At 40.3% G+C, this 13,794-nt stretch overlaps 1 protein-coding gene across 5 annotated transcripts in view; it reads left to right on the top strand.

Annotated features, from left to right (window-relative positions):
- plecb (plectin b) overlaps nt 1–13,559 on the top strand; it is a 67,480-nt gene extending 53,921 nt beyond the window's left edge. For all 5 annotated transcript variants that reach the window (XM_080040247.1, XM_080040248.1, XM_080040251.1 and 2 more), the window contains 3 exons: nt 5,270–12,302; nt 12,540–12,656; nt 12,826–13,559. In XM_080040247.1, the coding sequence (XP_079896373.1) occupies nt 5,270–11,407 (6,138 nt within the window). In that variant the 3' untranslated portion in view covers nt 11,408–12,302; nt 12,540–12,656; nt 12,826–13,559. The remainder of the gene's footprint in view (nt 1–5,269; nt 12,303–12,539; nt 12,657–12,825) is intronic.
- Nucleotides 13,560–13,794: the final 235 nt, after the last annotated feature.

The raw sequence follows: 13,794 nt of genomic DNA, 5'->3' as shown, positions 1-13,794 counted from the left end.
TCCCCAGTGCTGGCAGCACTCATGCAGCCCCAGACCATGACACTCCAACCACCATGCTTGACTCTAGGCAAGACACACTTGTCTTTGTACTCCTCACCTGGTTGCCGCTCCACACTCTTAACACCATCTGAACCAAATAAATGTATTTTGGTCTCATCAGACCACAGGACATGGTTGCAGTAATCCATGTCCGTAGTCTGTTCGTCTTCAGCAAACTTTTTGTGGGGTTTCTTGTGCATCATCTTTAGAATAGGCTTCCTTCTGGTATGACAGCCATGCAGACCAGTATGATGCAGAGTGCGGCGTATGGTCTGAGCACTGACAGGTTGACCCCCCACCCCTTCAAGCCCTTCAGCAATGCTGGCAGCACTCATACGTCTATTTTCCAAAGCCAACCTCTGTGTACGACGCTGACCATGTGCACTCAACCTTCATAAACTGGGCCGCAGGGTGGTATTGCAACGACCCCAAACACACCTCCAAGACGACCAGTGGCTTGCTAAAAAAGCTGAGGGTAAAGGTTATGGCCTGGCCAAGCATGTCTCCAGACCTAAACCCTATTGAGCATCTTTGGGGCATCCTCAAACGGAAGGTGGAGGAGCGCAAGGTCTTTAATATCCACCAGCTCTGTGATGCTGTCATAAATGGGTGGAAGAGGGTTCCAGTTGCAACCTGTGAAGCTCTAGTGAACTACATGCCCAAGAGGGTTAAGGCAGTGCTGGAAAATAATCGTGGCCACACAAAATATTTACACTTTGGGCCCAATTTGTAATTTTTTTCTAAGGGGTGTACTCACTTTTGTTGCCAGCAGTTTAGACATTAATGGCTGTGTGTCGAGTTATTTTGAGGGGACAGTAAATTTACACTGTTATACAAGCTGTAAACTGACTACTTGACATTGTATCAAAGTGTCATTTATTCAGTGTTGTCCCATGGAAAGATATAAAGAAAAATGTGAAGAAATGTGAGGGGTGTACTCACTTTTGTGAGATACTGTATAAACCTGATGCCTCCTGGGATTACACTGGACCTGTTCACCAACTGCAACGCTTCAAGTGTGGAGAGCACAGATTCCACAAGTTAGGGCTGGAGCAGTGCTCTCCATTTCTGTACAAATGGGGTGCAGACAATGATAATGTAAGGCATTTAATGTATCTTAGCATTTAATTAGCTATTTATACGTAAAGCAGTACAAAAAGATAAAAATTACTTTGTGCAGTACATGTCTGAACATCTGATATTTTAGCATTACAGTAGTCAAATAAAAGTTAAGTAAAAACAAGAACTACTCCCTTGCGGTTATATGCTCTTTGAGGGGGATCCAAGCTGTGTGTCACACTAAAGATAACGGTGTTTATAACCTACTGTATGTTGTATATACCGGAACATACATCGTATCGTCTTGTGTGATTGCGGTGATCGTAATGCTGTATCACTGGAACTCCTCTGTCTCGTGAGTTAAGCTGTCCGATGGTAGTGTGACATGCTCCATCGTCCGTCAACATCTTCCACCGTCTGAGTTTATGAAAAAAAATACATAATTCAATGATCAGTCGACTATAGGTAAACCAATCAGATTCAATAAGGTATATAATTACTCACGGACAGCCCTATAGTTCACCTTCGAGTCCAAGTGTAGCTTTATGCTTGCCTGGAAATCCAGACCCTGATATCTTGAACGATAGAGGGTCTGGCCACAATCAATAGTAATTTCCAACTCAAGGAGCGGCTCCTACTCGTGCATTTCAAATGCCACTGCACACAGTTGGATAGCACTACAACCAATAAGAGCGATGCACAAGGTGACATATTAAGCCCCGTTCGTTTAGCGAACAGCTGTTAAACTGTTAAATTAAACGTTTGCCATGGTCGGTCGGCAAAACAGAACATTCCACTTACTTGCTAATGAAAGATTTGAGTGCCGTCTTCCAAATCGTAAAGGGTCGAGGCCAAAGCAGTCTCAAACTCACACAACATATCCGCAGCCATCTTTGATGTTTACTATCACGGCTTCGACGTCGCATGCACGTCACTGTCGTCATCCGGTTACGTCCGCCCCAGAGAACCATACAAAGGGCTCTGGCGCGCCCATATTAGATAGAACCAAATGAAACGTGAGTCTGGATTTCTGGACGTTCTGAAAAAGCTTCAATGGAGAGTGTCCAGACCAACAGGCGCAGCAAATTTAATTTTCCAGCGCCTAGTGGCAGGTCTGGGAATGCCAGGCTAGCTTTATGCTAAATTTGACAAAATCCCTCAATGCTTTCATAAAATATATTGGTATCAAGATTTTTTCACAGTGACATATGACCTATGAATTTCAAAATCTACTCAGTTCATCCTTGAGTCAAAGTCGACATTTGTGCAAACTTTAAAGAAAATCCCTCAAAGCGCCCTTGAGATGTTGCGCTCACAATACGCAAGGTCACAGTGACCTTGACTTATGCTATGACCTCCAAAACCTAATCAGTTCAATTGAGTCAAAAGCCCCCAGGAACTGGAAACATTTGGGGGATTTGGTCCGCAGGAACCAGGATCTTAATCTAGTTTCTAGGTAATTTATTTAACCTCAAAAAATACTACCCCCTTCTCGGGGGTAGTACTTTACAAGGGACAGGAACTTCTGGGGTTGGGCTGCAATGTGGAAGAATTCTGATTGGTCGAGTAGCCTACTTGCAGTGCTTTATTTCACCCGTCATGTTTAAAACTCAGGGAAAGTCTCCATTTCTTTGTAGATTCAATCAATTTGCGATGTAATAAAGAGCGATCAGTAATAACACAACCTAAACGTCCTCCATGCTAACACCCAGGCCACACATCCTACATCTGCTGTGCTTGGGTTATCCTTTTTTTCAGCACACATGTTGACAGATCAGAGCAGACATACAATCTGTTGACCATCATATTGACATAATACCAGAAACATTCACATTTGTCTTATTTTGTTAAACTCCCACGAGAGTATAGAAATATATAAATTATATAAACATTTGGCACACTGATTTCTGTCGAAACTAAATATTGAATGTATCATAAATGACATACAGTGCACTTAATTTCACTGCTTTTCCATAAGTAATCGGCCTGATTTGTATAACCTTCCATGGACTTGAGGCCGCATTTGGCAACAATAACCTTTTAGTTCCTTGAAGAGGTGTTCCTGGAACCAAAAGTTCCTGGTCATTTTTGTGAAAAGGCTGCTGAAGTGTGAGATTGTGCCAAAATTGACAAAAGTCCCTCGAAATCTTTCTTGCGATATTGCGTTTTTGAGGCATGAAGTCAACGTGAGATTGACGTTTGACCTATGACCTCCAAAATCTATTCAGTTCATGCTAGAGGCATAGGCATGTGTGCAAAGTGTGAAGAGTTTCCCTCATTGGTCATGAGATATCGCATTCACAAGAATAGCCCGGACAGAGATAATAACATAATGTACAGTACATAATATGTAAGGATGGACAGACAACCCAAAAGCATAATAAACATAATACAAACATTATTATAAGATGAATCTACATACCAAACAGTTGGAGAAACAGTAAATAACATGATCTGCAATATTTGTTGCACAATTTCTTTTTTGCAAATATTGTTGTCTGAACACTGCAAGTGTGGCTGCTGTACAGAACACTGCAGGTGTCTGACCATTTAAATAGCACAACAGATAGTCTCAATGGAAAATATGTTTAATAATCCCAAAGCCTAACAATAACTCACTTTATGAAATGGAGGGCAAGCTCTACTAACAGATGATTACCTATATTCACGCTTTATCATCTTTTGATCTTGTTGTACTGCCAAATGTTAAAATAGAAAGTTATGTGGCCAAGTTGAATGCATTACCTTCACATGGTATGCCTCACCCAAGTATCGGTATTGGGAGGCAGGATTTAAGGCATTAACTCAGGCGTGCTGAGTGTGCTCTACTTACTTCAAGTAATGCAGTTTGGGACAGGGACTGGGACAGCCCCAATTGTTCAATTACAGACAGCACAGATGCTGTTTGTATAACAGCATTCACTATATGGGCACTACAGTAGGATTATATTATTGTTATCACAATTTGACAAAAGATATAGTAATATAATTTAATTGTCAGTCAATATAATAGTTTATATTCACATTTATATAAAAAGTAAATGATTCAAAATATAATTAAACAAAATCCAGATTGACCATGTCAGTAATCGTTCTCAACTGGAGTGTAACATTTCCACCCATAGTATTATTTTGAACTCTATTTCCTTCGTTTTTTTCTGATAAAGTATAGGAGGTTACACATTCCACTTCAAATAGTAGTAGTATAATATTTGAAGCATAATTAAATCAATCTTACTTTTCTATCAATGTTTTTTCAAGAAAGGGTGAAATAGTATGTGTCCGTACACATCAATTAAAGGTGCTGTAAGCGGAATGGTTCTTTTAGCTAACTTCCTGTCAGTTACTGCAGTTAGCAGTCCCCTCGCTCGTCCCTACGTCACCACATTAATGCATTGCGGTCTTCAAGCAGAGAGTTATCTAGCATCATCTCAGATCCACAAGTGTGATAAAACATGATAAAAACCATCAAAACAGACATTGGGAAGGATTTTTACCTGCTCCGCCATTGTAGGCGCATACACATTCACCCATCTGTTGCTCTGGCGTGCACCGGCAGTGAGATGTATGAGTGAGACGAGTGTCGGTTTGTAGCGCTCTCTCTTCTGATTGGATAAAAATTTCGGGATACTCCAATAAGTTTATTTTCCGATTACATGCAAATTAGCTGACTGAGAGATCGGCTTTATGAAACGCGCACATTATGTATGTGATTACTGTATGAATAAAGAGCGATTTAACACTTATATTAACATAAATAAATTGCTTACTTCACCTTTAAAGACATGGTTATCAATTTAAAAATACTAATAACTGTGTCCCTGCAGACAATGTACTGTTATAATTATTTTAGGCAGGATGATATTCACTTAATTTAAAATGTTGATGATTTTCAAGCAACACCCTTATTTATTTGAAAAAAATAAGAATCAACCATTTTACACACACTTCAGTTAAAAATATACAGGCATAGAATTTCACTTAGGATTTTTTTTTAAATCTAACTGCATAAGCAGAGTGCATTGTATATATTGTGCCCATTAAAATGTTATAAACTATTTTTGTTCAAACCATAACATTCTTACATAAACAAATATATAAAAACTATATACAGTATGCCTGACCTGTATACCCATTGTAACTTATGTTTTTTATTCATTCTTTCTATCAGATGGCTGATGCCCAGCAGAAACAAATCGAGCATGAGAAGACACTGCTCCAGCAGACATTCATGTCAGAAAAGGAGATGCTTTTGAAAAAGGAAAAGCAAATTGAAGACGAGAAAAAGAGGCTGGAGAGCCAGTTTGAAGAGGAAGTTAAAAAGGCCAAAGTTCTCAAAGATGAACAGGAACGCCAGAGACGGCAGATGGAGGAAGAAAGGAGCAAACTCCAGGCTACCATGGATGAGGCCCTTAACAAACAAAAAGCTGCTGAGAAAGAGATGCTTGATAAGCAAAAAGAAATGCAGGATCTGGAGCGGGAGAGACTACAGCGGGAACAAATTCTTGCTGAGGAGAACCAGAAATTGCATGAAAAACTGAAACAGCTCGAGCAAGATCCAAGCAAAGGGCTCATCAATCCCACAACGGTTGAACCAATAAAGAGTGTTTATAATGGGCAAAATGCTGGTGATGTGGTAGATAATGTACCAGATCTCTTGGCTTTTGACGGCATCCGTGCTAAGGTTCCTGCAAGCAGGCTTCTTGACCTTGGCCTTTTACCCAAGAAGGAATTTGACAAGCTGAAAAAGGGCAAAACCACTGTACAAAAGCTTGGGGAGATTGACAATCTAAAAACAACTCTTAAAGGAAAGAACTGCATTGCTGGTGTTTTAACACCATCTAATCAAACATTATCCATCTATCAAGCATCAAAAGAAAAGAAGATTACTCGAGGCACAGCCATGATCCTTCTTGAAGCCCAGGCAGCCACTGGTTACATGTTAGACCCTGTTAAGAACAAGAAACTTTCTGTTAATGAGGCTGTCAAGGAAGGCTTAATTGGCCCGGAACTGCACAACAAAATGCTATCAGCTGAGAGAGCTGTTATTGGCTACAAAGATCCATACACTGGTGGGAAAATCTCTGTCTTTGAAGCTATGAAGAAGGGTCTGATAGAACATGATCATGCCATCAGAGTCCTTGAGGCCCAGCTTGCCACTGGTGGCATCGTCGACCCTATCAATAGTCACCGTGTACCCAAAGATATAGCCTATAAACAGGGACAATATGACGTTGAAATGAACAAGATTATGGAGAACCCTTCGGATGACACAAAGGGATACTTTGACCCCAGCACTCAGGTAACTTTGACGTATTCTGAGCTAATGGCAAAATGCACCACTGACCCTGATACCAGTATGCTACTTCTGCCGATCACGGACAAAGCTGCGCAGTGCTCAAGTTTATACACAGAGGAAGAGACCCTAGATACATTCAGAAGCACAAATGTTACTGTGCCATTTGGAACAAAGAAAAAGACTCTTACCCTTTGGGAAGTAATCAATTCTGAGCACTTTACAGAAGACCAGAGAAAGGACCTCCTCCGTCAATATAGGACAGGCAAAATAACAATCGAAAAAGTAATTAGGATTGTGATTACTGTGATAGAGGAGAAAGAGAAGAAGAATGAAAATGCCTTTGAGGGGCTTAGAGCACCTGTACCTGCCACAGAGCTCCTGGAATCCAATATCATTGATAAAGACCTGTACAACGCATTGCAAAAGGGCAATAAGACAGTCAAAGAGGTGTCTGAAATGGATGCTGTACACAAAGCACTGAAGGGTACAAACTGCATTGCAGGTGTAGTGATTGAGTCATCCAAGGAGACAATGTCCTTCTATCAAGCTATGAAGAAAGACATGATGAGGGCAGGACCAGCCTTGACTATGATTGAAGCCCAAGCAGGAACAGGCTACGTGGTTGATCCTGTTAATAATAAGAAGTACACCGTTGATGAAGCTGTCAAAGCAGGTGTTGTTGGTCCAGAGCTGCATGAAAAACTCCTGTCTGCAGAGCGAGCAGTTACAGGTTACAGAGATCCTTACACTGGAAAGACTGTATCTCTGTTCCAGGCAATGAAAAAAGATCTCATACCTAAAGAACAAGGAATCCGACTGCTCGATGCCCAATTGACAACTGGTGGCATTATTGATCCTGTAAAGAGCCATCACGTTCCTCATGATGTGGCTTGCAAAAGAAGCTATTTTGATGAAGAAACTAAACAGATTCTCAGCAGTCCCACTGATGAAACCAAATGCTTCACTGACCCCAACACAAAAGAAAATGTCACATACTCACAGCTCTTCAAGAGATGCATCACTGACAAGAAAACTGGTCTCCAGCTTCTGCCCCTCTCTGAAGACGCAATCAATGCAAAGGAGGAGCCAACATACACTGATGCCCAGTCAAAACAAGCTATGACTCAGGCAACTGTGGTGCTTGACTCTGGACCATTTAAGGGCAAGAAGATGACACTTTGGGAACTCATCAACTCTGAATATTTCACAGAAGAACAAAGGCTTGACCTGATCAGACAGTTTAGATCAGGAAAAATTACAATTGAAAGGATAACCACGATTATCATCTCATATGTAGATGAGACAGAGATCAAGAAGCAAGATAAGTCCAGCTTCAAGGGACTCAGGGCTCTTGTCCCTGCAAGCTCTCTGTATGATTCCAAAATAATTGACAAACCAACCTTTGACCTCCTTCAACAAGGCAAAACTACACCTAAACAAGTCACTGAGAACCCCAATGTCAACAAATACCTTCAAGGCTCTGATAGCATTGCTGGCATCTACCTGGAGCCAACAAAAGAGAAGATAAGCATTTATCAGGCTATGAAGAAAAAGCTCCTCAGACACAACACAGGTCTATTACTTCTTGAGGCCCAGGCTGCCACTGGGTTCCTTGTAGATCCAGTGAAGAACCAGTGTTTGTCAGTAGATGAGGCAGTAAAGTCAGGCCTCGTTGGTCCAGAGCTACATGAAAAACTCCTCTCTGCAGAAAAGGCTGTCACTGGCTATAAAGATCCATTTACGGGCAACACAATCTCCCTTTTTACTGCAATGCAAAAAGATCTCATCCTGAAAAAGCATGCTATGCCACTTTTAGAAGCACAGATGGTTAGTGGAGGAATCATCGACCCTGTAAACAGCCACCATGTCCAGAATGAGGTTGCATACCAGAAGAACATTTTCAGTAAAGAAATTGCAAAGGCCCTATCTGAACCAACTGATGATAACAAGGTTTTCTCAGATCCAGAAACGGATGAAAATGTAACCTACAGACAGCTTAAAGACAAGTGCCAAAAAGATCCAGAGACCGGCCTTTACATCCTCCCACTCTCTAAGCCTCAGTCTCCAACTGTTGTGGAGAAGACATACCTCTACACAGAGGAACAGACACAGAGTGATCTGACCAACACCCAAATTGACATTCCAATCGAGGGTCTTGCTGATCAACCGAAAAACCTCTGGGATATCATGAATTCAAATTTGCTTCCAGAACAGGAGAGGCAGAGGCTCATAAATGAATATCGCTCTGGTAACCTCACCAAAGAGAGGATGATCATCATTATTATTGAGATAATGGAGCAGAGAGAGATCATAATAGATAAAAGTCCATTGTCATGTAAGACTATAAGGAGACAGATAACTATTGAGGAGCTATACAATGCCCGCATTATTGAGTTGGAGACATACAATCTCCTTAAACAAGGAAAGAGGGACATTCGTGACATAATGGAGATGACCAGTGTGAAACAGTATCTCTATGGCACAGGATGTGTTGCTGGGGTAACAACTGACAAAAGTGCCAAGATAAGCATATACCAAGCAATGAAGAGAGATTTTATTACACCAGAGATAGCCCACAGCCTCCTTGAAGCACAAGCTGCAACTGGTTTCATCGTTGATCCAGTAAGAAATGAAACACTCACAGTTGACGAAGCTGTCCGTAAGGGTGTTGTTGGTCCTGAGATCCATGATAAACTTCTTTCTGCTGAGAGAGCAGTGACAGGATACAAAGATCCATACAGTGGGAAAATCATCTCTCTTTTCCAGGCCATGAAAAAGGATCTTGTTCCAGAGGACTATGCTCTGAAAATGTTAGAGGCACAGACTTCCACTGGTGGTATTATTGATCCTGAATTCCAGTTCCACCTACCAGCAGACATTGCAACGCAAAGAGGTTATATCAACAAGGAAACCAACGAGAAGCTGAGCGATGTCAAAGGATTTGTTGACCCTGTCACTGGAGAGAGCCTATCATATGCACAGCTGCTCAAGAGATGCAAGTTTGAAGGTGGGTTGCACCTACTATCCTTGGGAGAGAAAAGGCTAATGTTCAAGGGTCTGAGGAAGGATATCACCATAGAGGAGTTGCTTCGGTCACAGATTATTGACCAGCAGACAGTCACTGATCTGACTGAAGGACTTATTTCAAAGGAGGAGGTTAGCAAAAGACTATCAAGGTACCTTGAGGGCACAAGTTGTATTGCTGGTGTAATGTTAGAATCATCAAAGGAACGTCTATCAATTTACCAGGCCATGAAGAAAAACATGATTAGGCCAGGCACTGCATTTGAACTCCTAGAGGCCCAGGCATCCTCTGGGTACGTCATTGATCCAATCAAAAATCTCAAACTGACTGTCAATGAAGCTGTGCGAATGGGAATTGTAGGACCCGAATTCAAAGACAAGCTCCTCTCTGCTGAGCGGGCAGTGACAGGATATAGAGATCCTTATTCAGGCAAAACTATCTCCCTATTCCAGGCAATGCAAAAGGGGCTCATCCTGCAAGATCATGGTATCCGTCTCCTTGAAGCCCAGATTGCCACAGGTGGAATCATTGACCCAGAAGAAAGTCACCGTCTGCCAGTTGAAATGGCCTATAAACGTGGCTTCTTTGATGAGGAAATGAATGAGATACTCACAGATCCATCTGATGACACCAAAGGTTTCTTTGATCCCAACACAGAAGAAAACCTAACCTACCTCCAGCTCATGGAGAGATGCATCACTGACCCTGACACTGGCCTTGTGCTCCTGCTACTAAAAGAAAAGAAGCGGGAAAGAAAGACCTCCTCCAAATCCTCAGTTCGTAAACGCAGAGTTGTCATCGTAGACCCAGAGACAGGAAGAGAAATGACTGTGTATGAGGCCTTCAAGAAGGGGCTTATTGATCACCAAACCTATCTGGAGCTTTCTGAGCAGGAGTGTGAATGGGAAGAAATCACAATGACATCCTCTGATGGTAGTGTCAAATCCATTATCATTGACAAGAGGTCAGGGAGACAGTATGATGTTGAAGATGCTCTTTCACGTGGACTCATTGACCAGAAAGCTCTTGATACATACCGATCTGGTAATCTCGCCATCACAGAATTTGCTGACATGCTTTCTGGAAACATAGGGGGCGTCCGCTCTCGCTCATCTTCATTTGGTTCAACCACTGGTTCCACCTACTCTTCTTCTATGAGCCCCATACCTTCCATTAAACCCCCTGCAGTCATATGGAATGATCCAGATGAGGTTACTGGACCCATTGCTGGAATCCTAGACATAGACACACTGGAGAAGGTGTCTGTCACTGAGGCCATCCACAGAAAACTGGTAGACAACATCACAGGCCAAAGATTGTTGGAGGCCCAAGCCTGCACGGGAGGAATAATCGACCCCGTATCTGGGGAGAGATGTTCCGTCTCTGATGCTACAGAAAAAGGCCTTGTGGATAAAATCATGGTTGATCGCCTCAACCTGGCTCATAAAGCATTCAATGGATTTGAAGACCCAAGAACTAAAGAAAAGATGTCTGCCTCCCAGGCTCTAAAGAAGGGCTGGTTGTATTATGAGGCTGGGCAGCGTTTCCTTGAGGTCCAATATCTGACTGGTGGACTTATTGAGCCTGATGTTGAAAGCAGAGTGTCACTAGATGATTCCATCAGGAAGGGCACAATCGATGCCCGTACTGCCCAGAAACTGAGAGATGTCAGTGCTTATTCTAAATATCTAACTTGTCCAAAAACCAAACTGAAAATCTCCTTCAAAGATGCCATGGACAAAAGCATGGTCGAGCAAGTAACTGGCCTAAGGCTTCTAGAGGCCTCCTCAGAGTCCAGCAAAGGCCTCTACAGTCCCTACAACGCTAGTGGCTCTGGATCTGCTTATGGATCTAGGACTGGCTCAAGGACTGGATCCCGAACAGGCTCAAGGAGAGGCAGCATCGATGCTGGCTCTGGCTTCAGCATGAACTTCTCATCCTCCTCCTTCACATCCTCTTCAACTGGCTACAGCCGCAAATTCTAGTTATCTAGTTATGCTCCTAACACCTTGTGACTTAGAAACAACAATACTAATGCACTTCAAATTTAAATTCCTGATTGGAAAAATAGTTACATCAACTTAGGAAATATTATTTATTTATTCTGCTTTGCATATTGTAACATCAAGAATTACCAGGGCTATCGATTCTTTTTTTCCGTATGTAACAGATGTCTAAACTTGTGTCTTGTATATGGAGACATAAACAACATTTCTAGATATATAAGATCGTCATTATCTTTAGAATGATTACCAAGTCATTTTATATTTTTCAAAGCAAAGCAAGAAATTTTTCGCTGTTTTGTAAAAATCTTTATATTTTTCATTTTACACCTGTAAACTAATATATACTGTATGTATGCCAGCAATTTTTTCCAGTATTTCTTGTTTCCTTTCAAATTTAAGAGTACTTATTATTTTTTTCCAGAGTACTACTTAATGAGATATTGTATATCATCTACGTTCTAATGTTTTTAACAGATAAAAAAATATATTGAGGCCTTCACTTTTCTGAAAGTTTGTAAAGAGTATAAGCGGATACATGTTATGTTAAATGTTTCCTAATTAAATAATATACAGAGAGAGAATACATATAGACACTGCATAAGTAGACACTACACAAATGCAACACTGAAAGAAGTGCCACAATTCAAACTATGCAATCTTTTCTCAGTTTCACATCTGTCGTTAAATTGTACTTTTGGCTATTTTTAGTCAGTGGACATGTGCATCCTTTGACTTCATTACACCATTGTTTTACACACCAAGTTGTGGATTCTTTATATTAACTATCAATCAAGTGTTCCTGTTAAATCCCAAGATGATGTCAGACTTGACCCTGCTCTCCCATACAGACCTTCCTCCTGTTATTTTAGTTATTGTAAGTTGAAATCATTTTTTATGTTTCTGTTTTTCTTATTATTTCATTTTCTCAGTTAAATTCGGTAACATTTCAGAGCCGAAATTCTGCCATGTATGTAGAGTATGCTCTTTTTCACCATTATCCCACATACAGTACATCCTTGGTTATATATTTTATAATTATTTAATTAACTATGTATATTAAATATTCTAATTACTGTTTATTGACAGTTCTGTATCCTCTTTTTTTCATTAGCTGCCTCAGTCCCCGAGAATCCAAAATAAGAGCACAGATACTCATTTGGCCTCTGCATACAACCCCCTCAACTTGACAGGATTTGTGAGTCAATGCCATCATCCCACAGTCTTACAGGTAAAGTATATACACGTTTTTTAAATGAATAATTTTAATTTCATATTTAAAGAATAAAGCTAAGATATGTTTTGCAATATTTATTTTAATACTTTTTTTCACTGCATGGTTGGTTTATTTTCCATTCATTCGCTTCTTATTTTCTTTCTTTTTTTGTTGGTTTTTCTAGATCCGCTGTTGATTATGTCCTTTCATCCATTGCTCATCACATTTGAGGAAAGATGAGGCTGAGTCAACCTGACGTTATCTTGGGATGCCTTTCTAGGAACACTTTTCATTAATGACCCTTTTACATATGTATTACTTGAATGCTAATATTGATATAATGTTATCATATCCAGATTTTTCTTAGAGAACACTCCTGAAGCATACACACATCGGTGTGTTTAGTCTTTCATCTATTTTAATTGGGATTAACTGTAGTGGAATTCTCTCTCTCAATTTAATCCAACCAAAATGCTAATAGGGTTGACATATTTGATACAGCACCACATTGCATTATTGTATGTATTATATCAAATTAACTAATTCCAATTGACATTTTGCCATACATTTATTTGCAAACTGAGTGTTGTTGCTTTATTTTATTTTGCTGAAAGTTATTTTTACACAGCATGTGTTTCTCTTATGTATCTCTCAAGTGTAAATCTTTTTATTTTGTTTTCATCAAGTTTTTGATATATTATGAATTTGCCTTGCATGTTCTACAAAGGATATTTGGGAAAAATGTTGGTATAAAGTTAAGACAACTGCAGAAATAACTGCTTTAATTTCAGCAAGACAATTACAAACTAACTGGTTTGTTTTTACTGATGGGGCAGATTTTTCTTTATATGTTGAGTGGGTTCTGATGTATGTTTTGAAGATAACACTAAGTTGTAAATAAATATGCTCTGAAGAGGCCTTCTTGTCATTCATATCAATACCAATGCATCTGAAGTTTTGTGGAATAGGGTTTTCAGTGCTGCTGTCTTAAGTTACATTGGAGAACCAAATATGCACTAGAAAATAGAAAAAGGCACATACAGTATATTCCAATTATTTCTATTTTCCATCCCTTCATGTTAAGTCAGTGGATCAGAAATAACTTATATTTCCAATAATTGCAAATAAAGTAGATGGTATCATATGAAAGTGA

Source organism: Ammodytes marinus, assembly GCF_949987685.1.
Source record: "Ammodytes marinus genome assembly, chromosome: 13".
In the NCBI taxonomy this organism is placed as follows: domain Eukaryota; kingdom Metazoa; phylum Chordata; class Actinopteri; order Uranoscopiformes; family Ammodytidae; genus Ammodytes; species Ammodytes marinus.
The sequence above is the reverse complement of the archived record's forward strand: the minus strand, read 5'-3'. Positions and strand labels throughout refer to the sequence as shown.